At 40.4% G+C, this 25,463-nt stretch overlaps 2 protein-coding genes and 1 long non-coding RNA gene across 5 annotated transcripts in view; 2 read left to right on the forward strand and 1 right to left on the reverse strand.

Moving 5' to 3' along the window:
- map3k13 (mitogen-activated protein kinase kinase kinase 13) overlaps positions 1-11,081 on the forward strand; it is a 29,732-nt gene extending 18,651 nt beyond the window's left edge. For both annotated transcript variants that reach the window (XM_077536988.1, XM_077536989.1), the window contains 13 exons: positions 603-786; positions 872-1,063; positions 2,338-2,496; positions 2,573-2,731; positions 2,798-2,906; positions 2,993-3,102; positions 3,759-3,875; positions 4,383-4,526; positions 5,248-5,986; positions 6,058-6,128; positions 6,500-6,791; positions 7,329-7,420; positions 9,925-11,081. In XM_077536988.1, coding sequence (XP_077393114.1) covers positions 603-786; positions 872-1,063; positions 2,338-2,496; positions 2,573-2,731; positions 2,798-2,906; positions 2,993-3,102; positions 3,759-3,875; positions 4,383-4,526; positions 5,248-5,986; positions 6,058-6,128; positions 6,500-6,791; positions 7,329-7,420; positions 9,925-9,937 — 2,381 coding nt within the window. In that variant the 3' untranslated portion in view covers positions 9,938-11,081. The remainder of the gene's footprint in view (positions 1-602; positions 787-871; positions 1,064-2,337; positions 2,497-2,572; positions 2,732-2,797; positions 2,907-2,992; positions 3,103-3,758; positions 3,876-4,382; positions 4,527-5,247; positions 5,987-6,057; positions 6,129-6,499; positions 6,792-7,328; positions 7,421-9,924) is intronic.
- Positions 1,687-4,238, reverse strand: LOC144030565 (uncharacterized). The gene is made up of 4 exons (XR_013287289.1): positions 4,179-4,238; positions 3,640-3,795; positions 2,780-2,919; positions 1,687-2,714 (listed from the first exon to the last, which is right to left on the reverse strand). It is a non-coding gene; the product is annotated as an uncharacterized LOC144030565 (long non-coding RNA).
- A 742-nt stretch (positions 11,082-11,823) lies between the features above and the next one.
- pfkla (phosphofructokinase, liver a) lies at positions 11,824-25,357 on the forward strand. 2 transcript variants are annotated; one of them, XM_077536076.1, is made up of 22 exons: positions 11,824-12,068; positions 13,189-13,262; positions 13,466-13,543; positions 15,260-15,449; positions 15,538-15,703; positions 15,895-15,939; positions 16,266-16,374; positions 16,893-16,988; positions 17,063-17,155; positions 17,960-18,085; positions 18,635-18,699; positions 18,932-18,995; positions 19,662-19,808; positions 19,881-19,951; positions 20,032-20,119; positions 21,128-21,280; positions 21,624-21,788; positions 21,859-21,920; positions 22,833-22,944; positions 23,033-23,132; positions 23,325-23,430; positions 23,635-23,821. In XM_077536076.1, the coding sequence occupies exons 1-22, from the start codon at positions 11,975-11,977 to the stop codon at positions 23,708-23,710; spliced, it is 2,280 nt and encodes a 759-aa protein (XP_077392202.1). In that variant the 5' UTR covers positions 11,824-11,974; the 3' UTR covers positions 23,711-23,821. The 2 variants fall into 2 exon arrangements, with proteins under 2 accessions (XP_077392202.1, XP_077392201.1); XM_077536075.1 differs by lacking the exon at positions 23,635-23,821 and adding an exon at positions 24,190-25,357 and having other exon boundaries at positions 11,826-12,068.
- The last annotated feature ends 106 nt before the right edge of the window (positions 25,358-25,463 follow it).

The raw sequence follows: 25,463 nt of genomic DNA on the forward strand, positions 1-25,463 counted from the left end.
TTAAGAGTGTGACGATATACTAACCTGACAATAGCCAGATGGATATGTAAGATCATTCGGGTACCTCTCTACAGTAATTTCGTCGGGAAAAGGCGGGACATTCTGTACAGTAATTCAAGCTGATTGGACGATACGACATTCTACACGTTTGTTTTAACCAATCACGGCAACGGGTGAACATTCCGTGTTCGTTCTTGTCGAAGGGGGGAAAAGCACGAACATCTTACCAGCTAGAAATGTACGAAGCGCAACCTCGCTATTCAACATTAAACAAGGAAACGGTGAGTAATGCTGCGAGAACACAATCGTAGCATCCATTCGTCCATGTTAGGTTTGTTTGTTAGCCCCTGCGTCGGCGCTGCCTTCCTGGTTTAGTCACAGTTGCATATCCCGCCCCCAAACACAATGTCGCTGTGTGATTGGTCCGAACCACCATTGGTTCGGGAATGGCGGTTATCTGCGTGATCGGTACAAGATGTATTCTCCGGAGTTTGTAAACTAACGCGAGAATTCATCTTGCGAGAGCGAGGTTAACGATATGAACTTTCACCTTTATTTCATTTTTGCAAAACCACACCAAATTTCTATTTTCCTGCCTCCAGACATGTGGGAGGTTCCTTTTGAGGAAATCTCCGAGTTGCAGTGGCTGGGAAGCGGTGCTCAGGGAGCCGTCTTCCTGGGCAAATTCCGCTCTGAGGAGGTTGCTATCAAGAAGGTGCGCGAACAGAAGGAGACGGACATCAAGCACCTGCGGAAACTCAAGCATCCCAACATCATCAGCTTCAAGTAAGGTCTCCAGCTACTTTTACAGTTTGCGTCATGCTGCATGCGCCGCTTGCTCACCCGTCCGTTTCCTGTGCTCTCCGCCAAGGGGGGTGTGCACTCAGGCGCCTTGTTACTGTATCATCATGGAGTACTGTGCTCAAGGCCAGCTCTACGAGGTGCTGAGGGCCGGACGGAAGGTGACCCCCAGGCTGCTTGTGGACTGGGCCTCGGGCATCGCCAGTGGCATGAACTACCTGCACCTCCACAAGATCATCCACAGGGATCTCAAATCTCCCAAGTGAGTTTTCTTGCTAGTGCTTGAGTTGGATTCAAATTTCATTTCATTACTAGAGGTTGAATGACATAAATGAATCTGATTTTTATTTATTTTTTTATATTTCTTCTATAGCTACATATGACCTATGAAGTGGACTCTACATTAATAATTATCATATTATTACCCACAGCTGTTTCACTGTGCTGTAAAACGACTTAAGCAGTCAATTCAGCTTTTCAGTTCTAAATAGTGTGACATTAACCCTCAGGATGTTAATAATCAAGTGGCCTTTATGTAAGCAAAGTCGCTTACCCTGAACATCCTGTGCACAGCATCCGCATCCCTCCATGTCTTTAATTAATATTGGCGTGCTGCAGTGCTGCCAAACGCTGTATTAGTCAGCAGAACCATTTCAGGCTGAATCGTCTGGAAAGGTCACCCTCATTTGATTAATTGGATGAATCACAGCAGGAGTTTCAAAACGATGGGCTTATAGTCATGTTTTGATGCTCTTTCATAGAATACTGCCTACCTCCTTCTTAAGTGTGATATTTTCTTTCTTGTCAAGTGTGTTTCATGGCTTGAAATGGTGTAAAAACACAAGGTCGCGCGGCACAAGAAGGCACATTCAGTTAAAGCCGTGCTTAAGTTTTTCATTTGGTTTTTATATTCAAGTGTATAAGTGGTTTTCCATACAAATATGTACTGTAACTATTACTTTGGATATATAGATATATATACACACAGACAGTCTGATCGGACCTATGTGCAAATTCAGATTACATCTGCACCATAGGAATGGGACTCTGGTAAACTGAGTTACTAAATACTGGGTTTTGAAAAAATAAATATACAAACAAACAAATAAATAAATAAATGTTTGAAATATGAATATGTTAGTAATTATATGTCCTAGACAAGTGACATGAACTTGATTTCTTGCTGGGAAAAAAGTGAAAGATTCATTTATCAACATGTCAGCGACTTATTCAAACAGATTTAGATCTGAGAACCGATTTCACAAAGCTTGACAAATGATCAATATACGTGTTGCCCTGTCTTTTCAAAATGCATGCTTCACTCTCTTCTTATGTGTATTGCAGGAGAATTTTGCAGTATGTATAAAATGTGTAATATTTAAATGTAAACATGAAGCTTAGTTTTACACACACACCTTTGAACAAGAATTGTCTGTTATTAAACTACAAAATGATGTCAAATTTTTGGGAACACCCTGCGTGCAGCCTATATATTAAATCTTGCCTCCTGTATGCATTTTTTTTCCCCAAAAATAGTGTTTTGGTCACCCACAACGACTCTGTGAAGATCTCTGACTTTGGAACATCAAAAGAGCTCAGTGACAAAAGTACAAAGATGTCATTTGCTGGTACGGTGGCCTGGATGGCTCCGGAAGTGATTCGAAATGAGCCCGTGTCGGAAAAAGTGGATATCTGGTGAGTTGTGCACAGCGAATTGTTTTTGGATTTCTTCGATGTTCCTCTGTTGTGAGGATCCCGCTGCATCTTGCAGGTCATTTGGCGTTGTCTTATGGGAACTGCTGACTGGAGAGATCCCCTACAAAGACGTAGACTCTTCCGCTATCATCTGGGGCGTCGGCAGCAACAGCCTTCACCTCCCCGTTCCCTCCACATGCCCGGATGGTTTCAAAATCCTCATGAAACAAACATGGTGTGTGCGTGCGTTTTCATTGAGAGTATATCCCGCATAATAACTCACTTGCACATTTATCGCCAGGCAAGGCAAGCCCAGAAACAGACCGTCGTTCCGTCAGATCCTCCTACACCTCGACATTGCCTCGGCTGATGTTCTGGGAGCTCCTCAGGAGACCTACTTCAAGTCTCAGGTCTGCACTACATCTGAAGATTTAAAGAAGCACACGATATATACAACCTGGGGGGTTGTGACTTTGTGCATTCATTCACGTTCCAGGCTGAATGGCGGGAGGAAGTGAAGAAACATTTTGAGAAGATCAAAAGCGAAGGCACGTGCATTCACAGACTGGATGAAGAGCTGATCAGACGCAGGCGGGATGAACTCAGGTGTGGCCACGTTTTGTATTTGAATGCATTTTCACATCAAAAATAATGGAAAGTAGCAATAAGTTCTAGGATTGTGTTAAGGATGTCATGACTAGGGTCATGCAAGGGTTATGCTTAATGTCATGACTAGGGTCATGCAAGAGTTAGGTTTACTGTCTCATGACTAGAGTCATGCAAGGGTTATGCTTAAAACTAGGGCCATGCAAGTGTTATGTTTACTGTCATGACTAGGGTCATGTAAGGGTTATGTTTACTGTTTTGATTAGGGTCATGCAAGGGTTATGTTTGGGTCATGACCATGAGGTCAAGTTTCTGTTTTGAACTGATGTAACCAGCATCTAGTTTCAACTGGTAAGACGCTATGTGATGTCAGAAGCTATGTGATGTCAGGAATCTTTAATCTCTTTATCTGGTAAACAGCCAATCAGATAATTCCATGTCAGTCCTGTTACCCACATGTCTAGCCACAACCAATCAGATCGATTCTCTGTCTATATAAGCCTGTCTGAGAAGGGTGTGTTTTTGTTGGATTATTACCTCTGTTCCTCTGTGCACCTCCACAGCCCAAGTTAGCTTAGCGTCTCGTGATTCTCGATACATACATAATTTGGCTTGTCATACCAGTGCAGATTTGCTCATGTTTTCAACCTTCCCAGGCATGCGTTGGACATCCGGGAACACTACGAGAGGAAGCTGGAAAGAGCCAACAATCTTTACATGGAGCTCAGTGCCATCATGCTGCAGCTGGAGGTCCGAGAGAAAGACCTCATGAAGTAAGGAGGGGGCTTCCTTCTTTACTTATTAGCAGAGCTTTCACTTTTTTCATCTGAAATTCTTACTCTCACTGGCTGTTTAAGTTGAATACACTCAATATCATATATATAAAAAATACAATAATTGCATTTGCACGTTCTAGTGCGATTCAATAAAAAAAGTATTACAAATTTTTTGCATAAGCATATTTAGTTCAGTTTATCTAACTATAGGAGAGGTTCAAATGACATTAAACTGTGTTTACGTGACTAATTTAGCGAGGTTAGTGTGCGTGAACCAGAGTAACCCAGCATTACACTTACCGATACATTCCAAGCCGGGTTCAGGCCTTTATTTACATTGTAGGCTGAGCTTCCCAGCCATGTGTTTATTTGTCTCCATGACATCCAGTAGTGGAAATATACAGTGTCCACCTTCTTCTTCTTTTTTTTTTTTTTTTTTTTTTTTTTTTTTTTTAAAGACAAGCAGGTGTGTGCATTTTATTCATGTAATACTAATCCTCACAGGAGAGAGCAAGCTGTGGAGAAGAAGTACCCCGGGACCTACAAGCGCCACCTGGTCAGACCCATCGTCCGATCCAATGCTGTAGAAAAGCTGATCAAGAAGAAAGGAAGCATTTCTCACAAACCTGGAATGCCCGCTGCCAAAAGGTCTGACTCTCACCGTAACTGACCAAATTCCAATTTCATCATTTAAAAAAAAAATAAAATAAAATAAAAAAGATGTAAATTTCCACTCTTGAGTCAAACGATCACCAACCGAAGAGATGCAATAAGTGCCTGGGCATTGTTTTATGCATTTAATATTGAACACTTAACTCTCAGACCAGTGTAATAAAATGTAAAGTAAAATTTTAAAAAAATTAAAATTTTAACCACGTATGGCGGAAGTGTAGTGTAGTATAAACGAAATAATGAATTAAGTACATGTATTTATTTAATTGTTATATTTTTGATAAATTAATTGGAATACGTTTCTTTTTTTTCATATTTAAGTTTGTTGGGTTTTTTGGGTTTTTTTTTTATTCAAACTGATTGTCACCAGACCGTGTGGACCATGCTACAAGAATTTCTTTTTCTTTTTTTTCTCCCTTTTTTTAAATACATTCTTAACTGTCACACAAGTATAAAAATAAACTGTATAGTATGGCTGGCATACTCACTATTAACACTCATGACACCTGAATAAGCAGGGGGACGACTGTCGTTTGCTTGGGAGGTGAGTCTTTTCACATTTAGATGAAACATAGCTGATATTGTACAAAGATGTATGCACTTTCATAGACGGACCTTTTATCACACTTTGCCCTTTACTACAACCTTTTTTAAAACTTTTGCTCAGGGACATTGTTTCTGTGTGTGCCTCCTCCAGGCCAGACTTGCTCCGTTCTGACGGCATCTCCAGCGTGGACCCCCTTCCCTCTCCCTCGCCTCTCTCCGCCAGCCCAAAGGTGTCCACGCCTCCTGGAAAAGCCCGTTACCGAAGCAAGCCCCGCCATCGCCGCGCCAACAGCAAAGGAAGCCATAGCGAGTTCCTCGGGGTGCTGAAATCAAGCGCGGGAGCGCCCGACGACGTCCAGTTACCGCCTCACCACCATCATCACCACCTTCCGCTGCCCCCCTCCGGATCCCCGCTCCCGTTGAAGGGCCGCGAAGAAGCCGTTGTAAACTGTGCCAATAACCTGCGTTACTTTGGCCCCGCCGCTGCTTTGCGGAGCCCTCAGACGGATCATCTGCAGAGGCGCGTTTCCGGATCCAGCCCCGACCTCATCTCCACGGCGATGGACGCAGATACACGCCAGCGGACCTCGTCCACCAGCTCCAATCCCCTCCCAGGTGCCGGTCCTGGCTGTCCCTGCTGCCAGGCTCACCCGTTCCCTGGATGCCTTCACTGTCAGGAGACCACGCCTGCATCCAGCCAACCAGTCTTGCCCAACCTTTCATTGATCGCTGCTCAAGATGGCAGCCAGTCGACTTTGAGGGCTCCCAACAAAAATCCCGGTTCGAATGGGGAGGTCTCGAAGAAGCCAGAATCTCAGGAACAGGAAGCCTTCCAGAACAAACACACCCTTCCTAATGCACTTCCTCGTACACTCAGACCTTTGAGGAAGGTAAGCGGCCATTGGTCTTATAATGATTCGTGTCGTAAAGTAAGGTGAGAGAGTGATTGCTTTTCTTCCAGGGTGGAGATGAGTCATCTGAAGAGGAGGAAGGAGAGGTGGATAGTGAAGTTGAGTTCCCAAGGAGACAGAGGTACTGTACCATTGCTCATTTCAATAGGTGCGTTTCCATTACCCTTTTTAGGCAAAAATAAAAGCGATATTGTAATATTTCAATAAAGTACAATATTATTTATTTAAAAGTTATGAATGTTTGAACATTGAGAATTTTTAAACAAGAGAGAAATGGGAATGCTTCAATGAGAAAAGTGTATGAACTGTGTGGTGGGGAGGTTTTCGAGCCTTAAAACATTTATAATAAATGTAAAACATAAACCTAACTACTTGGCGGATTTCATTTATTGCGGGTAGTTTTTGGAACCTAACCCCAGCGGAAAACGAGGGACCACTGTCTACATTTTTCTCTATCAACGTCCTCACCCCTGTTTTTGTGCTCCCCCGTAGACCTCATCGCTGTATGAGCAGTTTCCAGTCGTACTCCACGTTCAGCTCGGAGAACCTGTCCGTATCCGACGGAGAGGAGGGGAACACCAGCGACCACTCCCACAGCGGGCCCCTGGAGAGGCTGAGCGCCAGCCAGGAGGAGCACCTGGACGAGCTGCTGTCGCACACGCCGGACATCCCCATCGACATCTCCACCCAATCTGACGGCTTGTCCGACAAGGAGTGCGCCGTCCGCAGGGTCAAGACTCAGATCTCCTTGGGAAAACTGTGCTCGGATGAACATAGCTATGAGGTTAGTGGGATTGAACACTGATTATTAATTTTTTTTTTTATTATTTTGTTTTACTTCTCCATAACTCTTTTACCACCACCTTATCCCAAAAAAACTTTGATATGACAGGCTTTGATTGTTCACGAAAATAGATACATTGCTTCCATCTGCTGGCCATAGTTAGTGTTTTTGATTCCACAACCCATTGACCAGGCAGCACTTCACTTAGACGTTGCACTGAGAAAATAAAATAAAATAAAAAACTTAAGTTGACGTCATTTAACGTTTATGGCGGCATACGTTGTGATTTTACTAATCGTTAATAAACGTTTTTGGCTGTCAAAGAGTTCATTTTAATATTTAATTTTTTAGAGATTGTCTTCTTTTTTTTTATAAAAATCAAATGAAACATTAACGTCAATATTTTGCATGGAAACTTAAAAAAAAAAAGAAGAAGAATCTAATTTTGAGTTTGCATGTTGTGACTTGTGATATTACTCAATCTCCTGTTGATAAAAAAAAAAAAAAAGTAATCTATGGTAACCGTCTTCCCTGCAGAATCCTCTCCAGTATGGGGACTCAGACTGCGACTCATCTGAAGCCGAGTGCTCAGATGCCACCATCCGAAACAAGCCGGCTCCTTCCTCATGGTGAATGCACCCTCAGGCACTTTTTAATTTTTCTTTTTTTTTTGTGCCTGGAACCAATATTGTCACACTGGGTCCTGCAGAGAATACTAGCAATAAGAGGACAATGATGTCAAAAAAAAATATATAGCAATGAATTTCTCCCTCGTCCGTTCATTCCCTCACTTTTAGCACAGCATCCAGGCAACCCATGGCAGGGATTCCCTTTTAGAATGAACGTGTACATGATATAGAATAACATTCATAATTTATTTTTTGAATTCTGAAGGACTATTCAGGACATCGGAGCGAAGAAAAGACTCTTAATAGGACATATTTTGCAATTTACGCACATGCTAACTGGTGAGCGCGGTAGTGGGTTGAGGACACGGGTGGGAAGAGTGAAGAGGACGCATGGAAACCTGATTGGTTTTAATACCGACAGCGAGCGGTGGTGAGTTACATCATCGTTAATCTCCCAGGTGACCCAGATGTGGCGCTCCATGCCTTTTATCTGGCTGCAGTCGCTGTCTTCATTTTATTGACTTTCAGGGCAAAATCCAAAAATCAGCACGCATCATCATCTCGCGCAGCGTTTCCCATGCAACATTTCTGAAAATATTTGACATTTTAAAAACAATTGGGGCTTCCCGCTAGGCCAGAATTTCTTTTGTTGGCCATATTTGGACATATATGGCTCCCCGTTCCTGCCCGAGCACCAAAATATCATCAACTGGCTTTTACTATGAGTTTACAGACACCTCGCGTTCCACCACCCTCGCCTCCAGAACCGGTGGCTCTCCCATGACAAAAGCTAGCATTACAAAACACCAGCATGACCACGCGCCGGACTCCGTTGTTGTGCACTCATCAGGCTGCGAGTACGCCCACGTTAGGTGGACCGGCGAGAACACGGTGATGTGGAACTGAGGAGAACAGCTGAAATGAACCAAACAAAGACCACATCCAGCTTCTTCTCTCATCACATCACCAATCAAATGATGCTATAAGCCCCCTGTTAGACGTTTCAAGTCTCATCTCAGGATTGTTCGAGAAGGACCGGAACAAACTGGACTGGACCAATTACCGTATGGTAGAATGTTGTTTGGACAACTGTTGTTGCTTTTTGCGTATTTCCTCAAATAGTGGCCTACCAAGTAATAACTATGGATGGTAATCTAATGTTATTAATAACAATTGTGGGAATCCTGAAGCATTCCCACAATTGTTGTTATTGTGATTTTTATTCTCCGCACTTTTTTTTTGCCGCGTAACAATTCCCACATAATACTTCCAATTTACACTGTTCAAATTTCCACTAGCTTAAAAAATTGACGCCTCCCGGGGTATATATCGTCGGATTCCACATTACTTACAGTATTTGCACAATTTAATGTTTAATATCAACTTTCCCCATTCATTTTCAATGGGACAGACAATGAACTTTTTCTAAGTATTAATTTCCACGCCCACTTCCATACGTATAACTTATCATCATTACCAGGTGTCTGATACTGCTCGGTGGCACAGTTGGTAAAGCGTATTGTCCAGTAACCAGGAGGTTATAATTTCATAATTTATCTCTCAATTTACTTCATAAGCATTACACATGCATTCAAATCTTAGGATTCAGCTTTCAGCATTCCCATGCAATTTCTCCAGAAATTGCACTTAATCTAGTTACAATTACAGTTGCAAAAAAACTTAAATAACACCTCCTCAGTCTTTTTTTTTTATATATAAGTGAAAATTTTTAAACTGTGAATATACAGTTAAACTTAGCATGTTTGTGGTTTGACAGTTTCAAATGATGACGTATTAGCTGAAAACCTCCCATTCAACATTGCTTTGGCGCCATCTGGTGGCAACATGATGCTCAGTCAGTACTCTGCCCGTATCCCCTCGAATACCACAAATTATAATCCCCAAACATGTTTATTTTATTTGGACAAAAATGCACTTTAAATGCGCTTGTACACATGATAACAACTCTGTACAATATGGTGTAGAAAGTGCTATATTAATCTCAGTCCATTTAGCATTTAGACAGAGCTTTGACGCCATCTTGTGGCATATTGGTGTTTTTCAGAAAGCGCAATTGTAATTCAGAAGGGGATTATTGTACTTTTGTACTTTTTCAAAGGCCTCCTGTCAAAATAGACCTTTCCTTCGAATAAACTCCCTGGCCACTGTTTAAGGAAATACCTTTCAGGTGTAGTGTCCCATTTTATGTCCCATTTCCAGGTGCATCATCTTTTATGCGACACTTACTTGCAGGGTACTTTTTACTGATATAACGCTAAATGTGTGTGTAATGACACTACTGTATGTCCAAAAAGAGCAAAGCAATTCATTCCCCCGGTGTTTGTGAACAAAACTAAAGCAATTAAGAGTCAATGTTGCTTGCTTAGAGTGTCTAGCTGGCTAGACGCAATGACTGGTGGCTAGTGAAGCTTTTTTTTTTTCTTTTTTTTTTTTTTCCTTTAATGTATTTATTTGTTTTGTTTTTTTCATTTTTTGCTGCTCAGGTTCGCCGGTTGAGAATAGAAGCTAGGTGGCGACAAATACAATGACTTATGTAAGTGGCTCTGCTGCTTTTTAACTTTTTTTTTTTTTTTTTTTTGGTCTACTGTATTAAAAAAAAGGGATGCTGCATCTGTTGGTGCTTAACGTATTCCTCATTCTTTTGAGTGTTCATCATTCCTTTATACAGAATTTTAGGTGAAGGGCAAGAGTTGAATTTTGTCGTCAGCTCTAGTGTATGTAGGCGCGCTATTCGGAATACATAAGCCAGCGATCAAAACGGCCACGAGGCAGTTTGAATTTTCTTTCATTTCAGTGTTACTTTCCACTGTATGTATATAAACATCAGCACGTGTAACCTGACCTGTCAACAAGTGAGCTGCTCAAACTGGCTGAAAAGAATGATTGTGATGCGTTAGCGAACCTAAGATTGAACTGCTTTATTATCTTTTTCTTTGGGCTTGAAGGCTGTGTACTTAAAGCCTTGTGTTTACGTTGATGTACCTGTAAATGAATTAACCTCATGCTGTGGGCAATGCCTGACATACATCCTGTGAAGTATGATTGTGGTTTATTTTCTTTGTAGCTGGCCTACATGATTATTGAATTAATTTATTAAAAATGGCAAGTAAGTGTTCTTTTTAATTTCAGGCAGCTTTAGCGGGAGTATTATTTAAAGCACAATGAACAGGCATGAGGACAGTATTAGTTTTATGTTCCGTGGATCAAACCGTCATTACAGATGAAGTATGGATGTGGTGGCGCTTCAAAACAACAAAAATGGTTCCAAATGTTTACTCCAGTCAACATATCATCTCTTCTGTTTTCACCAAAAGCCAATCAGGGGGCAAGAGACCACAGGTCGAAAATGCATCTGTGATGCCGAGTTCCCCTCCCCTTTACTTTCTGTCATGTTCTCTCATATTTAATACCAATTTGTGTCTGTAAAGTTGTTTCTAATCGTGGACATCATCTCATTTATCCAGCAAACTGTTTCTTTACGCCGCTTATTTTCCAGCTCCTCTTCCTGTCGAGTGGCATTACGATCAAACCAATCCTGTCAGATTCCTGTATTTTCCAGAGTACAGTACGGTGGACATCTGGGGGGGATATAATCCAAGCAAGCAACTGCATGGAATAAATGCTGATGTACTGTACCCAACATCTTGTGCTGCTGATTTTTTATTTTTAAATAATTCCATCCATCTGGTTTCTGTAGCGCATGCCCTTATCGGGGTCACGAGCAAGAGGTAGAGGTCCATCGGACACATTTAGACAAACGACCGTTCACCCAACATTTATTTGCTATTTTGATTCTTCAGTGAACTATGGTGCATCAAGATTAAGACTGATTCTGCATTTGGAGACTTTGCTGATACAGCTTTTTGAATCAAGCAAACTTTTTTGACAATTAGCAAGTGTCAGGAGGATCAACTCTCCAGTATTTGAGAGGTCAATCATAGCCCAACGACCATTTTGACCTATGTTATATATATATTTGTAATACTTCACATTTCGCTGTGTTATTATAACAATCTTCACTGCGGCGTGTCAAATTTAGATGACATTTTCTCCAATTGTCTCTATGTATAATGGTCTAATATCAAATAAATAGTATATACCATATAAGTAATATACCATGAATTTCCCTGATTGAAGATATCTATCTGTCTGTCTGTCTGTCTGTCTGTCTGTAGTAGCTTCCGTAACAAAGCCACGCTTCCGTAACAAAGCCACGCCCACTATCATATCGTGAGTTCGTGTTGTACGTGCCGAAGGTTTTTCTGTCCTCTTTTAATCGTGGTCTCGCGGCCGGGCGGTGCTTATGTTGAACCCACTCCACTAACTCGTAGCGCGTAGTTCCGGGCAGCACAGGTGAGCAAAACAACGCTCATTATATTTTCACATGGGCGGAGTCATAGAGTCCAACTGCTGGAAAGACGTCGACCACTGGTTGAGATCAGGTTAACGAACCCCTCTCTCGGCCCAACTGGTGTTTAAAACGAACGTCCACTCCCACGGAAGTATTACATTTTCACTGACAGGAGAAATTAAATGACAAACATGGCAACCATGGATCTGGAAAAGTTGAAAATGACGGGGGCCGGCCGGGCAATAGCGGTGCTCACTAGCGGCGGGGACGCACAAGGTGACTCCAAACACACCATAAGTGTCTTTTTCACTTCCAATTTCAAATGGAACACTACTGCACTTTATGAGGCTGTACGTGTACGTGAAAGCTCGCTTATGCTAACGTGGCTAATATATGTCACGTCTGTTTTTAAAACATCTTGTACTACCTTGTAAGACTATAATTGTCTCGCGAACAAGTAAACTTGAACATTATTTACGTCAAAACTGATGCATTTAAAAAATGTACTAGTGGGAACCGTGCGTTCCTACTTCTGGGGCGTTCAAAGACTGTAGTAAATGTGGCAATTATAAATGTACGCGGAATTTAAACTGGTTACAACTCCAATAAAACGACGCCAGCCTCTTGAGAAATATCCGCATGCTCAGTCAGTATTACCCTTTGACCAATACTGTGTAAAGTTATGAAGTCATAAATGCTCCACCGATTTTTTTTTATGAAGCAACACCCAAGGGCGTTTAGCAATCACTGGCCCATTTAGGTAGGCCTACTATGTACTGCATTTAAAATATATATATATATATATATCTATATATATATATATATATTATTAACTCATTCACTGCCATTGACGGAAAAAGTCGTCAAATGATGCTTTTTTTTTTGCTGGTCTGGCAATGAATGTGTTAAAGGGCATTGGACATCACCACAGTGGATTTCAGTGCTTCCCAAACTTTATTGAGCCAAAAATAATGTGCTTAGCAAAAAATGCATACATACATCCTGAAATAATAATGATCTAGATCTACCATCAGTGTGAAATCTGAGTCTGTTTAGTTTAGTGTTAAATGAACACAAGGCTATTTTTTTTAATACATATGAATGGTACACAGGTTAATCATAGTTTCAGCAATTTAATGGAATATCTTTTAATTGTCCTACTTTTCGTTGCAGTTGTACATAATTTGCATAGACAGATGAGCAAAATGCATTATTTGTAGTCAATAAATAATCATTTGTAAAGATGTTGGTTAATTTCATGCAGTACACTAATGTGCCGCCACACAATGGTTGGGAATCGCTTCGAATCATACTTTAAAAAAATATATATTTAAACTATATTTTAAAAATCTCTTGTGAAATTGTAAATACAAATTTTGTATTGTCGTTGGCTCAGGGATGAATGCTGCTGTGCGAGCTGTGACCAGAATGGGCATCTATGTTGGTGCTAAGGTCTACTTGATATATGAGGTAAAAATAAATACATAAATTGAAAAATATAAACAACATATGCATTACATTAGGCTGTCCAATAGTTTATTTATTTATTTATTTTAACAAATGGTGATGTTATGTTATGTTATGTTATGTTATGTTATGTTATGTTATGCTATGTTATGTTATGTTATGTTATGTTATGTTATGTTATGTCTCTTTTTTTTTCCACCTTGTAGGGCTACCAGGGCCTGGTGGATGGGGGTGATCACATCAAACTGGCACACTGGCAAAGTGTGACTAACATCATCCAGCTGGTAGGTTGAATGATGTTATCAGTTGGCAGCATTGGTAACCTAAAGTGGGGTACACACATACCAACTTTTAACGTTTGCAGATTTATTAAAATGTAAGAGACCCTACACATGTTTTCTCTCTATTTTCTATTTTTTTTTTAAATATACTTTGTGTGACGTACTCGAGAGGACCGACAGCACATTGCACACAAAATTATGTCTGTGGTAGTACCATTACTGACCTATGAGAGGCAGCATTGTGTCACAGGGCATCCAGACTGTTGGGAAATAAAAAACAAGATAAAGTAGTAGTAATAGTAGTACCACTCACTTTAGGATTTATTGTCGTAAATATTAAAGGGATACTTTGCTTATGTAGCCATTTTTGGCATTAAACATTAATATTTTGCCTATAATATACCTTTAAAAACACATTTTGCAACTTGCTGTCGACTGAAAATGACATCACAAGGGCTCAGGTAACCAATCACAGCTCAGCTTGTGAATGTCACATGACCAAACCTAGAAAACAGCTGAGCTGTGATTGGTTACCTGAGCCCTTGTGATGTCATTTTCAGTCGACGGCAAGTTGCAAAATGTGTTTTAAAAGGTACTAATTGTGCGTGAAAAATAAAGAAATTATCAAATTAATTATAGACAACATATTAACTTTTTATTGCTATAATGGGCTAAATAAGTTAAGTATCTCTTTAATATTTAATATTTACAATTGTCATTCTGTGACCTTTTTCCGAGCAGATCAAGGTGGAAAGTATTATACTCAGAATCATTATTTCAGAGACATTTGCTACTTTGATTGCAAGAGAAGGAAACATTTGACACAATTATCAAGAAGTGTGTACCCCATTTTCCACATTCTCCCCTCTGAAATGTAATATTAACTGTTTTCAAATTCTTGTTCTTTTCTTTTTTATGATAGCACTTTTGTTATTTCATGCATCTTCCCGCTTGTCTCGTACAGGTTGTCATCTGGTAAGGGGCCTTGCTGCATGTTTGTTAGCCGTCCTCACATATGTAGCGTGAACTTTGCTAAAAGGATACAGCAAGTTGCACTCTAGTGATACAAATGCTGGTGTCCATCTGGAGGAAGTTGTGTAGCACTTGAAACTAGGCATGTGTTTCTCATGGGAAGCAAATGTCTGTTTGTGTTGACCCCCCCACCACCGTTTGTTGTTGTTTTTAGTTAAACTACCAACGATAGTCTAAGTTCTGTTTGTTTAGTTAGTTGTGTCATCACAAGCTGTCATGTGGCTGCTGAGAGACAAGCATGCTGCTGCATTGAGTTTGGATGAAAATGTTTTATTTTTCCGCTCGTTTTTATTGCACTTCACCATTGCTCGGAGGATTAAAAACTCGCCGTCAGAGAAATACTACGGCATGGACGGTCATGCTGTGGCAGCACCATGAAGTTCTTACTAAGCAGTAGCACTGCATGATAGCTTGGGATTGCTGTGATATTTTGTGATGTACTTACTACTAGCATCATTGCCCTCAATTTATTTCTGTGGGATTTTGGCTTGACAACAGCACCTCTCTCTGCATTTTTTTTGGTGGAAATATCTATAATAATGAATACATCTAAATGGAAGACGAACTAACATCACACATACGGCTGAATTACATTATTTTATGATTGTATTATTTTTTAAGAAATTTTATATTATAGTGCCCAAATGTGTTAAATAACATTCTGACTTTGTGCCGTGACCGACGTAGGGCGGGACGGTGATTGGCAGCGCGCGATGCAAAGCGTTCATGAACCGGCAAGGGAGGCTGGCGGCCGCCTTCAACTTAGTCAAGCGTGGCATCACCAACCTGTGCGTGTGCGGCGGCGACGGCAGCCTCACCGGCGCCAACATCTTTCGCAGCGAGTGGAGCGGACTGCTGGATGAGCTGGTCCAGAGTGGTGAGCCAACCAATGAAATGACTCCTCCCTCATGTTTAGTTTTGTTTTTGTTTTTTTTGTTTTTTTAATGGCCCCGTGCTGCTTTCAGGGCAAATCACGGAGACGCTGGCGAAACAGCACAGCCATCTCAACATTGTGGGCCTGGTGGGCTCCATAGACAACGACTTCTGTGGCACCGACATGACCATCGGAGCGGACTCTGCTCTGCACCGCATCATAGAGATCATTGACGCTATCATGACTACTGCACAAAGGTCAAATAAGCATGAGGATTATGGTGAATTTCAGACTAACAATGAGTATAAAGAAAACGGCACCATCCAAAGGAGAGTTTGTTTGAGCCTGCTGGTTCTTGCCCAGACTTGAACTCTCCATGCATCTCGGATTTACAATCTCAACCTCCTGAAAAAAACAGCTGATGTGCTTGTTGTTATTCTCCCGACAGCCACCAACGCACGTTTGTCCTAGAGGTCATGGGGCGTCACTGCGGGTGAGCTTGAACACTTTTATTTATTTTTTGCTCTTTTTTTTTTTTTTATTAAAAAAAGCTGCAGAAAATTTAATTTTGAATCACAACTGCCACCTGTGGCCAAAAAATGATTAATTCAAACCTGAATTCTGTCTGAAAACAATTAGCCAGAATCTTGCATTAAGACCCATTGTGAACAGCTGAGGTGTTAATCTACAAATTAGAAGATGTTTCAGTCATAAATGGTCAAATAAAAAGGCTACTGCAAAGATATTTTTAGCCAAATTGTTTCAGATAGCATCTTTAACCCAAACTCTAATATCTGGACTTTTTTTTTTTTTCTCCAGCTATCTCGCTTTGGTGTCTGCTCTTGCATCTGGCGCTGATTGGCTCTTCATCCCAGAGGCGCCTCCTAAAGACGACTGGGAGGATCGCATGTGTGACCGTCTTGAGGCGGTGAGACATCCACACCGCTTTCGATGTAGGGATGGGCATAAAAATAAAATATTTGGATGAGTTAAAAAAAAAAAAAAAAAAAAAATGATTGTGTGGAATTGACTGTTGATCAATTGCATTGTGAAGTTGGCTGCACCTTTGCTTACTAATTTAATTCATTTAAAGAAATCTTAACATGTTATTGATGGGGATGTAACGATAATGGCAACATTGGGATATTGCGATATTAAAAGTGCCACAATATCGTCGCCGTCATGTTTTTGAGGTTGTATTTCATTTGTACGGTTCTAACACCCTCTGGTGGTTAGTTTATTAGTGCCGTTTAATTTTAATTAGGCATGTTTTGGCCACTGCATTGGTTAGAACTCTTATAAATCAGTCATACCAGCAAATATTTGTCAACATCTCCGTCACATCACCATGCTCCCCACGATATCGTGATATTTATCATATCATAATGTTTGGATATTGTGACATCCCTAATTATTGATATCACTTGTGGATGTGTGCACTTCCAGAGTCGCCTCAAAGGGTCCAGACTCAACATCATAATTGTTGCAGAAGGAGCCATCGACAGGCACGGCCAGCCCATCTCCTCCGCATATCTGAAAGATGTAAGTTTGGTGAGAGGAAGATTTTGATGATCCGACTGTAGCGCATGTAACAATCTCTTCGTATGCGTGTGAAGCTGGTGGTGAAGCGGTTGGGCTACGACACAAGAGTCACCGTACTCGGACATGTTCAGCGAGGAGGAACGCCGTCTGCGTTCGACAGGATACTGGTGAGTTGTGTTTGAAGTGGTTTTAAACGACGGCACATCATCCTGGCATTTGCATATTTGAGTCGTTTAATTTAAGAGATTTTAAAGGGGAAGTCAACCCTCAAAAAAAATTCTTGACAAGACCATGTTCTAGGCAGCCCCACTAGTCTAAATACGATTTTCTGGTTAATATTGTGCAAGTGGAATATGAGTTAAGCAGCAAAATCCAGCAGTTTTTGTTTGTTAAAAGGCGGCCATTTTGTCACTTGCTGTCGAGTGAAAACGACATCACAGTTACTCAGGTCTCAGGTAACAACAAATCACAGCTCAGCTTCAGAATACAGGTGAGCTGTGATTGGTTACTGTCTGAGCAACTGTGATGTCATCTTCAGTCGACAGCAAGTGGCAAAATGGCCGCCCCCTGAGATGGATTTAAAAAATAATAATGGCTGGATTTTGCTGCATGACTCATATTCCACAGATGTAATATTAATCAGAATGTCATGTTTAGACTAGTGAGGTCACATATAACATATTTCAGATTGACTTTCCCTTTAACCCTTGAACAGTTTAATTTAGTTTATAACACAGTGTAAAGAAGACAGTATTTTAAATATATAACACAGCATTGTCCAATGTCAACAGCAACACTCACTTGTCTATTCAGCATTCGGCATCTTTTCAGTAAAAAGTAAGATGCAGAAAACAAAGTCTCCAAAATCGGCACTGTCACTTTCAATGTGACGAGTATAATCAAATTGGTGGTCTGTACATAGACGTTAAAATGTAATCGGCCTCTCCCGTCGCCCCCCTGTGTTTCTCCAGAGCAGCAAGTTAGGCGTGGAGGCGGTCGTCGCCCTGATGGAGGCATCACCCGACACCCCGGCTTGCGTCATCGGCCTGTCTGGCAACCAGGCCGTCCGTCTGCCTCTCATGGAGTGTGTGGAGATGGTGAGCCCTTCTTCCACTGTTGATGTTTTAGGTGCTGCTCTGCTTTATTTAAAGCGGAAGTCAACCTGAAACATTTCTTGACAATGATATGTTATATGTGACCTCACTAGTCTAAACATGACATTCTGATTAATATTATATTTGTGGAATGTGAGTTGTGAAGCGAAATCCCACCATTTTTATCTATCTCACGGGGCGGCCATTTTGCCACTTGCTGTCGACTGAAGATGACATCACAGTTGTTCCGGGCTCAGGCAACAACCAATCACAGCTCACCTTATTTGCTAAAGCTGGGCTGTGATTGGTTGTTACCTGAGACTTGAGCAACTGTGATGTCATTTTACTTGACAGCAAGTGTCAAAATGGCTGCCTTCTGCTATTGATTAAAAAACAAAAACAAAATGGCTGGATTTTGCTGCTTACCTCATATTCCACCAAAGCAATATTAACGAGAATGCCGTTTTTATACTAGTGGGGCTGCATAGAAAATATTATTATCAAGAAATGTATTTTGGGTTAACTTCCCCTTTAACACACCCTCTCTTGCAGACAAAGTTGGTGCAGACGGCCATGAATGAGAAGAGGTTTGATGAGGCTGTTAAACTGCGTGGGGGGTAAGCACTAAGATTTCTGTGCATATTATCCAGTCATTTTTGTCAGTGCTTGTCCTCAAGTTGGGTCAAGGGCAATTTCGAGTCTTTAATGAAACTACGCAAACCTATGCAGGCAATTAACATTCAAATGTGGCAATGGGAATTTTCAATGCTTCTTTCATAGGATTGCATTACAGTGTGACTTTGTCGCCAGTGGAAAAAAAAATAGAACTCAGCTCAAATGTTTTTGCAGGAGTTTTGAGAACAACTGGAACATCTACAAGCTTCTTGCCTTCCAGAAGCCTGCCCAGTTGAAGGTGAGTCTGACTCCAGTCAAGTGGAACCTTTTTGAGTCAGGGATAGATGCATTGAGCAGGCCTTTACAGCCATAGACGTTAACCACTGTACATCTTTACAAAAATATTCCACTTAACCTTGATATTAACTCATTCAAACCGAAAAACGTATAAATGTTTTTGTTTTTTTTTTAATTTGTTCTTTACTCCCAAAAATGTATTTGTGTTTTTATGTTGTTGTTTTTTATGCTAGAGCATACAGAAGGCTTTGGTACAGCTTCTTATCTGAAGAGGTTGCTTGAAGCAATGGTATTACAAAAAAAAAACAGCCAGCAGGTGATAGCAGAGTATAAGAGATCAGCCAGGGCTATGTTGCAACAAGCTCGTTTACCCAGTGTTTTCGACAGGTTTGTGAATAATGATGAAAATGAGCTTTCTTCAAATACTAATTGCTGCAAAACAGAAACAGATACAAAGAGACTCTAATCTTTCTTCTTTTGGTAGCTTCCATGTTTTTATAGCAAAGAATACAATATTCTGTAAGTCTTTCAAAATCAGTCAAAATCCAGTAAAACAGCCGGAAGCGAAGGGGGTTGCGCCACTGAAAATGGCTGGGAGTGAACAAATTAAGTGTCAAACACGCATGTAAGCCAAAACACCGAGTCTGAATCCTCCTCCTCCCCGTAGAGCAACTTCTCCCTGGCCATCCTGAATGTGGGCGCCCCCGCAGCGGGCATGAACGCGGCCGTGAGGTCGGCGGTGAGATTGGCCATCGCTCACGGACACACGGTGTACGCCGTGCACAACGGCTTCCAGGGCTTTGCCAATGGCGACGTGAGCCCCTCCACCTCGCCGTCCATCTGTCTTGGTGACAAAAGGAGAACGTGACTTTCTGTGGCTCTGCAGGTGTGCGAGATGGAGTGGCACAACGTGGCGGGATGGACGGGCCAAGGGGGCTCGTTGTTGGGTACTAAAAGGTGAGATCCAGACAATGATGAGGGATGGTCTGGCCATCTTAATGACAAAATAAATGACACAATTCCCCATCCTTGTTGAGAACCCTTCCGAGCAAACACATGGAGAAGATTGTGGAGAACATTACCAAGTTCAGCATCTCAGCTCTGCTTGTTATTGGCGGTTTTGAGGTACGGCGTCGATCACAATAAAGAGATTGCATGCTTTAAATACATCTACACTTATTCAAATAATTTTTAAAATCAAAATGTAAATAAACAAACCAGGGGAGTCAAGCTTATTTTAATTCAGGGGCCACTTTCACCCAAATTTGATCTCAAGAGGGCCAGACCAGTTTGTCCGTGATTAATTTTTTGTGGGATGCAAATAATTACGGTACACGTTCGTTCTGATAATGTTCCCATTTGCTATTATCTTATTGCATATTAATTTGAAATTCCTTTTAGGGCAAAGAAATTAGGGCAAAATTTTCCATGAAATTCTGATAAACAGCCAAATTTCAGAATGTTGTCAGTAGTGGACAAAATTACCAACAGTTAATTTTAAAATTTAGTGAAAAAAACTACAGTTTGTGTTCTGTCCTCACGGGCCAGTATGGACCTCCTGATTGGCCAATTCTGGCCCACAAGCCGCATGAATAGAATTAATTAATTAGAATTAATTTGACCAGTATGTCTGATTTATTTTATTTTATCATACCCATTCATTCTGAAAATATTCCCTTGTATTATTGTCTTATTGTAGAGTAATCTGGAATTCCTTTAAGGCAAAAAAAAAATAAAAAATGAGGGCATAAAATCCCGAGTAACTGGCACATTTTTGCAGAGAAATCTGGAATTCCTTTAGGGCAAAAAATGAGGGCAAAAATGTTTGCATAAAATCCTGAATAAATGGCAAATTTTGCAGAGTAATCTGGAATTCATTTAAGGCGAAAAAAAATTGCAAAATGTTTGCATAAATTCCTGAGTAACTGTCATATTTCAGAATGTCAATTTAATCCTCGTCAGTGTCCACTCCAGCAGAAAAAAATAACAACAGTAGTTAAATTTAGTGTACAAGTGCAGCTTGTGTTCTGTCCTCAAGGGCCAAAATGAACCACCTGATGGGCAGTTCAGCCATATGTTTAACACCGGACTCTATTTAAAGAACCAAAGCATTTCTCCACTGTTCTTTCAAAGGCCTACCGAGGCGTGCTGGAGCTCTTCGAGGCCCGAGCCCGCTACGACGAGCTGTGCATCCCCATGTGTGTGATCCCTGCTACCATTAGCAACAACGTCCCCGGAACCGACTTCAGTCTGGGGGCCGACACCGCCGTCAACGCCGCTATGGAGGTAAACACTTGATCGCACATTGGTATGCGTAAACAAATTGGCTTTTATATATAGCTAGTTTTTAAATTTCACCGTAATGTTTGGGGTGCAAAATGGGTTTTGTACACTCACCCCGCCCCCCAAACTGGACACAAAAACAGGAAATAGCATTGCTGTGTTTTTTATGAAAAGAATTGGGCTGATTTGTAATTAAAATGTTCTAATCTACTAATCTTGAAATAATCTACTTAATACAATATGGCAGTGTGATCAAATTAGTGAAAACTTTCAGATTCTTGCTGCGCACACACACCCAGCCTTGAGTTATCTCTTCTTGACACCCATTTGTTAATCTCCGCCTTAGGGCTGCGACAAGATAAAGCAGTCTGCTACGGGGACAAAGCGACGTGTTTTTGTGGTGGAAACAATGGGGGGCTACTGCGGTTACCTAGCGACCAGCACCGGCATCGCCGTGGGCGCCGACGCGGCCTACATCTTCGAGGACCCCTTCAACATCCACGACTTGAAGGTAACAATTCTCTCCGCAATTTGTTTTTTTTTTTCTTCCACATTTAATTATTGATGCTGCCTTTTCACAGACCAATGTGGAGCATCTCACGGAGAAAATGAAGAAGGACATCCAGCGGGGGCTCGTATTGAGGTCAGACGGGTTCACCTGAATTCAATGGCGGCTGCGATAGCAAAACAAAAAAATAAAAGCCTGTCTGGCTGACTTCTTTTATGCTATTCTTTTCCATACATTCAATATACTGTGCGCTAGTCTAGATGATTTATATCAGGAGATGGCAAACATTTGGCGTCATTTCATAAGTCAATTTTTTTACGCAGTAAAATAAATAAGTCGTCATAGGTGACTGGTATCTCAATGCACTAAAACCTAAGAAGTAAATACATTTAAAAAACAAAAAAACAAAAAAAACAATTACCGATACTTAAACAAGTTCAAAGTGTACATGTAAAAAATAATAACTAATAAAAATAAATTAATACAACTTATTTAACCAATTTTGTGATCAAACATCCAAATCAAAGCAAAAAATAATTATGGGCTACTTTTTTTTTGTACTTTTTTTTGGAACCTGTCATCCATTAATAAAAAATAAATTTAATAGATTTTATTTAACCAATTTTTCTGATCAAACATCCAAATCAAAAGCAAAAAATAATTATTGGGCTATTTTTTTCCTTTTTTTTTGGAACCTGTCATCCATTAATAAAAAAAATAAATGAATACAATTTATTTAACCAATTTTGTGGTTGAAACATCGAAATCAAAAGCAAAAAATAATTATGGGCTACCTTTTTTTTCTTTCTTTTTTTTGAACCTGTCATCCATTAATAAAAAAAAATACATTAATACAATTTATTTAACCAATTTTGTGGCTCAAACATCCAAATCAAAAGTAAAAAAGAATTATGGGCTACTTTTTTGGGGGGGGAACCTGTCATCCATTATTCACAGAAAAACTCCTTGATTTGCATTTTTTGTTCTCAGGCCAAAGCCCTGTCTAATATAAAAATATGACATGGCATCATTGTGTGGTTATAACAGGAATGAAAAATGTCATGAGCATTACACTACGGATTTCATCCACAAGTTGTATTCCGCCGAAGGGAAGGGCATTTTTGACTGTCGGGTCAACGTGCTGGGACACCTTCAGCAGGTATGGCACCACCTTGTGGTCCTCATTCACTTGAAAGGAAAAAAAAAAAAAAAAAAAAAAACTACCGTAACTGTATGTCGTTCACCAGGGAGGGGCACCATCTCCATTTGACAGGAATTATGGCACCAAGCTGGGAGTAAAAGCTATCCAGTGGCTAAGTGAGAAGCTGACAGAAAACTACCGACAAGGTATGAAGAATAAATGATCACTAGATGGCGCTAGCCGACATCACAACAAGCAGTAGTTTGGCGGATAGTGAACACGTTTTCAAAAACTAGCTCAAGTGCTACTTCCAGTTGAATCATATTGTAAAATTAGATGTAAAACAAAGAGAATTGGACAATAAGCGTTTAAACAAACTAAATGTGTGTCATCCTCAGGTCGCGTGTTCTGCAACTCCACAGACACGGCGTGTGTGCTGGGCCTCCAGAGGAAGGTGGTCTCATTCAGTCCCCTCACCGAACTCAAGGATGCCACCGACTTTGAGTGAGTAGTTGAGATATGCATTTAGAAAATATTCACAAACTTGTCGGGGTTTTTTTTTTCTTTCAAATTTTATAATGTTGCAAGTCTGGAAGCATATTGCATTCACTTGAAAAAAAAAATCTCATTTTTTTTCTCACATTTTTTTGGGAGCTTTGTTTTTTTTTTTTAGTATTTTTTTTTTTTAATTCTTGTTCTGTTTTTCAGATGTTTTTTTCTGCCTACGAGATGTATATTTCTTACTTGTACGTATACCGTACAGTTTATAGTAGTCTGCTCGTAAGGTGGGAGTAACAAGATGGCCGCCTAGTGACTTCAACAGCTTGCACTAGCATCCAGTCATATATACAGGTCACGTCTTCTTTTGCAACAGGTCACTTGGAGTTCAAAAGTTAAAAAAATAAATAAACAAATTTGAATGATTTTTTTTTTCTTTCCTGTTTTTGTGAATATTTTTTTTATGACAGAAATATATATATATATATATATATATAAATTACTCAAAAAAAACAAAGCTCCCCCAAAAAATTAAGTCAGAAAAACAGGGTTTTTTAATGCTTCCTACAAGTCTTACTACAAAATGGATTAATTTTATTCCTGTCATAATTGTACTCAAAACACCCCATAATGATGTGAAAAGATATTTAGAAAAAACAAAAAAGGATTTACAGTATTTGAGTTTGTTCCGTAACCACGCCCCGTAGCACACGTCTCCAAACTTGGCCAGTACGTCTTTTTCTTGACGGCGCGTTTGTCTGTCAGGCACCGCATGCCCAAGGTCCAGTGGTGGTTCAACCTGCGGCCCATGCTGAAAATGTTGGCCAAGTACCAGACCAGCTTCTGCGAGTACATCCCGGGAGAGATCGAACACGTAACCCGTCGCTCTCTCAGCATTGATTCGGGCTTCTAAAGCACTCCCCCGTCTGCACTCTGCACTTTTTTATTTTTTTTAAGAAAGAAAAAAACAAAACAATCTGCTTCTCCTTCCGTGACATTTCTACACACCTGCTGACTTGTGTTTTTAAATTGAACCTGTTTTTTTTTTAGCAACTGGATTTAAAAGTGTGAGGACATACTAACTGCTGTTATTTATTGAATGGGGCATTCAGTACAAAGCAGCTTTTTATTTTTGTGGAACCACCAAGGTCGAACACAATTCTTCCAGGGACACGTTCTTCCTTGGGTCAAACTGTCGTTATTAGAAACAGGGTTCCTGCCTGTGGATCCTAGAAAGACTTAAAAAGCCTTCATTGGCAATAAAAGGTCTTTAATCAATCTTTAAAAAGTATTGAATGTTGTTAACACATGATAACGTTTTTTTATGATTGGAAATAGTCTCAAATAAAAAAAAAATAATTATAAAATAAAAAAGCTCTATCGAATGAATCTTGTGGTAAGGACACATAATCACGCCAGTGTCACTACCAAAACAGTGACGTGACTTGAGTCAGGTTTCGCATGAGCAAATTCATGTGGGACATTGGGAATTTGCTCTAAAATTTACTTTTAAATGAACTTTAATGGTCTTAGTCTTGAATTGAACTTGCCTTAAGCTGTAGGAACCCTGTAAAACCTTTTATTATTACCTCTCATACCAATGTAAACAAAATCTTAACCGCCTTGAAAAATCCATCCATTTTCTATAGCACTTTTCCTCTGTGGTAAACACAATAGTTAGAATTAGAATTACCTGGCACCGGCTCGAGCTCACTCACCATCTTAATGATGCGCTGGAAAATAAATGGGGAGGTTCCAAAGTGCAGGCAAACCTTTACCTTGTCAAGAGGAGAGTTACTTTTTTTTGCATTACTACTGAATTAATCGTGAACGGGAACCAAAATCTAATAGATGGTCCTATGCTTGTTGTTGCCTTGTCCTGTCATTTTACACTCAAATGTTGTGCACGTGAATAAATATTTACATACTGTAAGACTGAACTGTGACTAATTCAAAGAATTGATGATTGGTTTAGTCTACTTGGGTTAAGAGTGGGTGTGATCAGCTGAAGGGGAGTAAAAGCATTAGAGCAAGAGACG

Source organism: Festucalex cinctus, chromosome 11 (assembly GCF_051991245.1).
Source record: "Festucalex cinctus isolate MCC-2025b chromosome 11, RoL_Fcin_1.0, whole genome shotgun sequence".
Classification (NCBI taxonomy): domain Eukaryota; kingdom Metazoa; phylum Chordata; class Actinopteri; order Syngnathiformes; family Syngnathidae; genus Festucalex; species Festucalex cinctus.

Coding starts and splice junctions, on each gene's coding strand:
- pfkla (XM_077536075.1), top strand. CDS start 11,975: ATGACAAACATGGCAACCATGGATCTGGAAAAGTTGAAAATGACGGGG. Junction 12,069..13,188: donor TAGCGGCGGGGACGCACAAG/GTGACTCCAAAC, acceptor TCGTTGGCTCAG/GGATGAATGCTGCTGTGCGA. Junction 21,921..22,832: donor CAGCGGGGGCTCGTATTGAG/GTCAGACGGGTT, acceptor TGGTTATAACAG/GAATGAAAAATGTCATGAGC.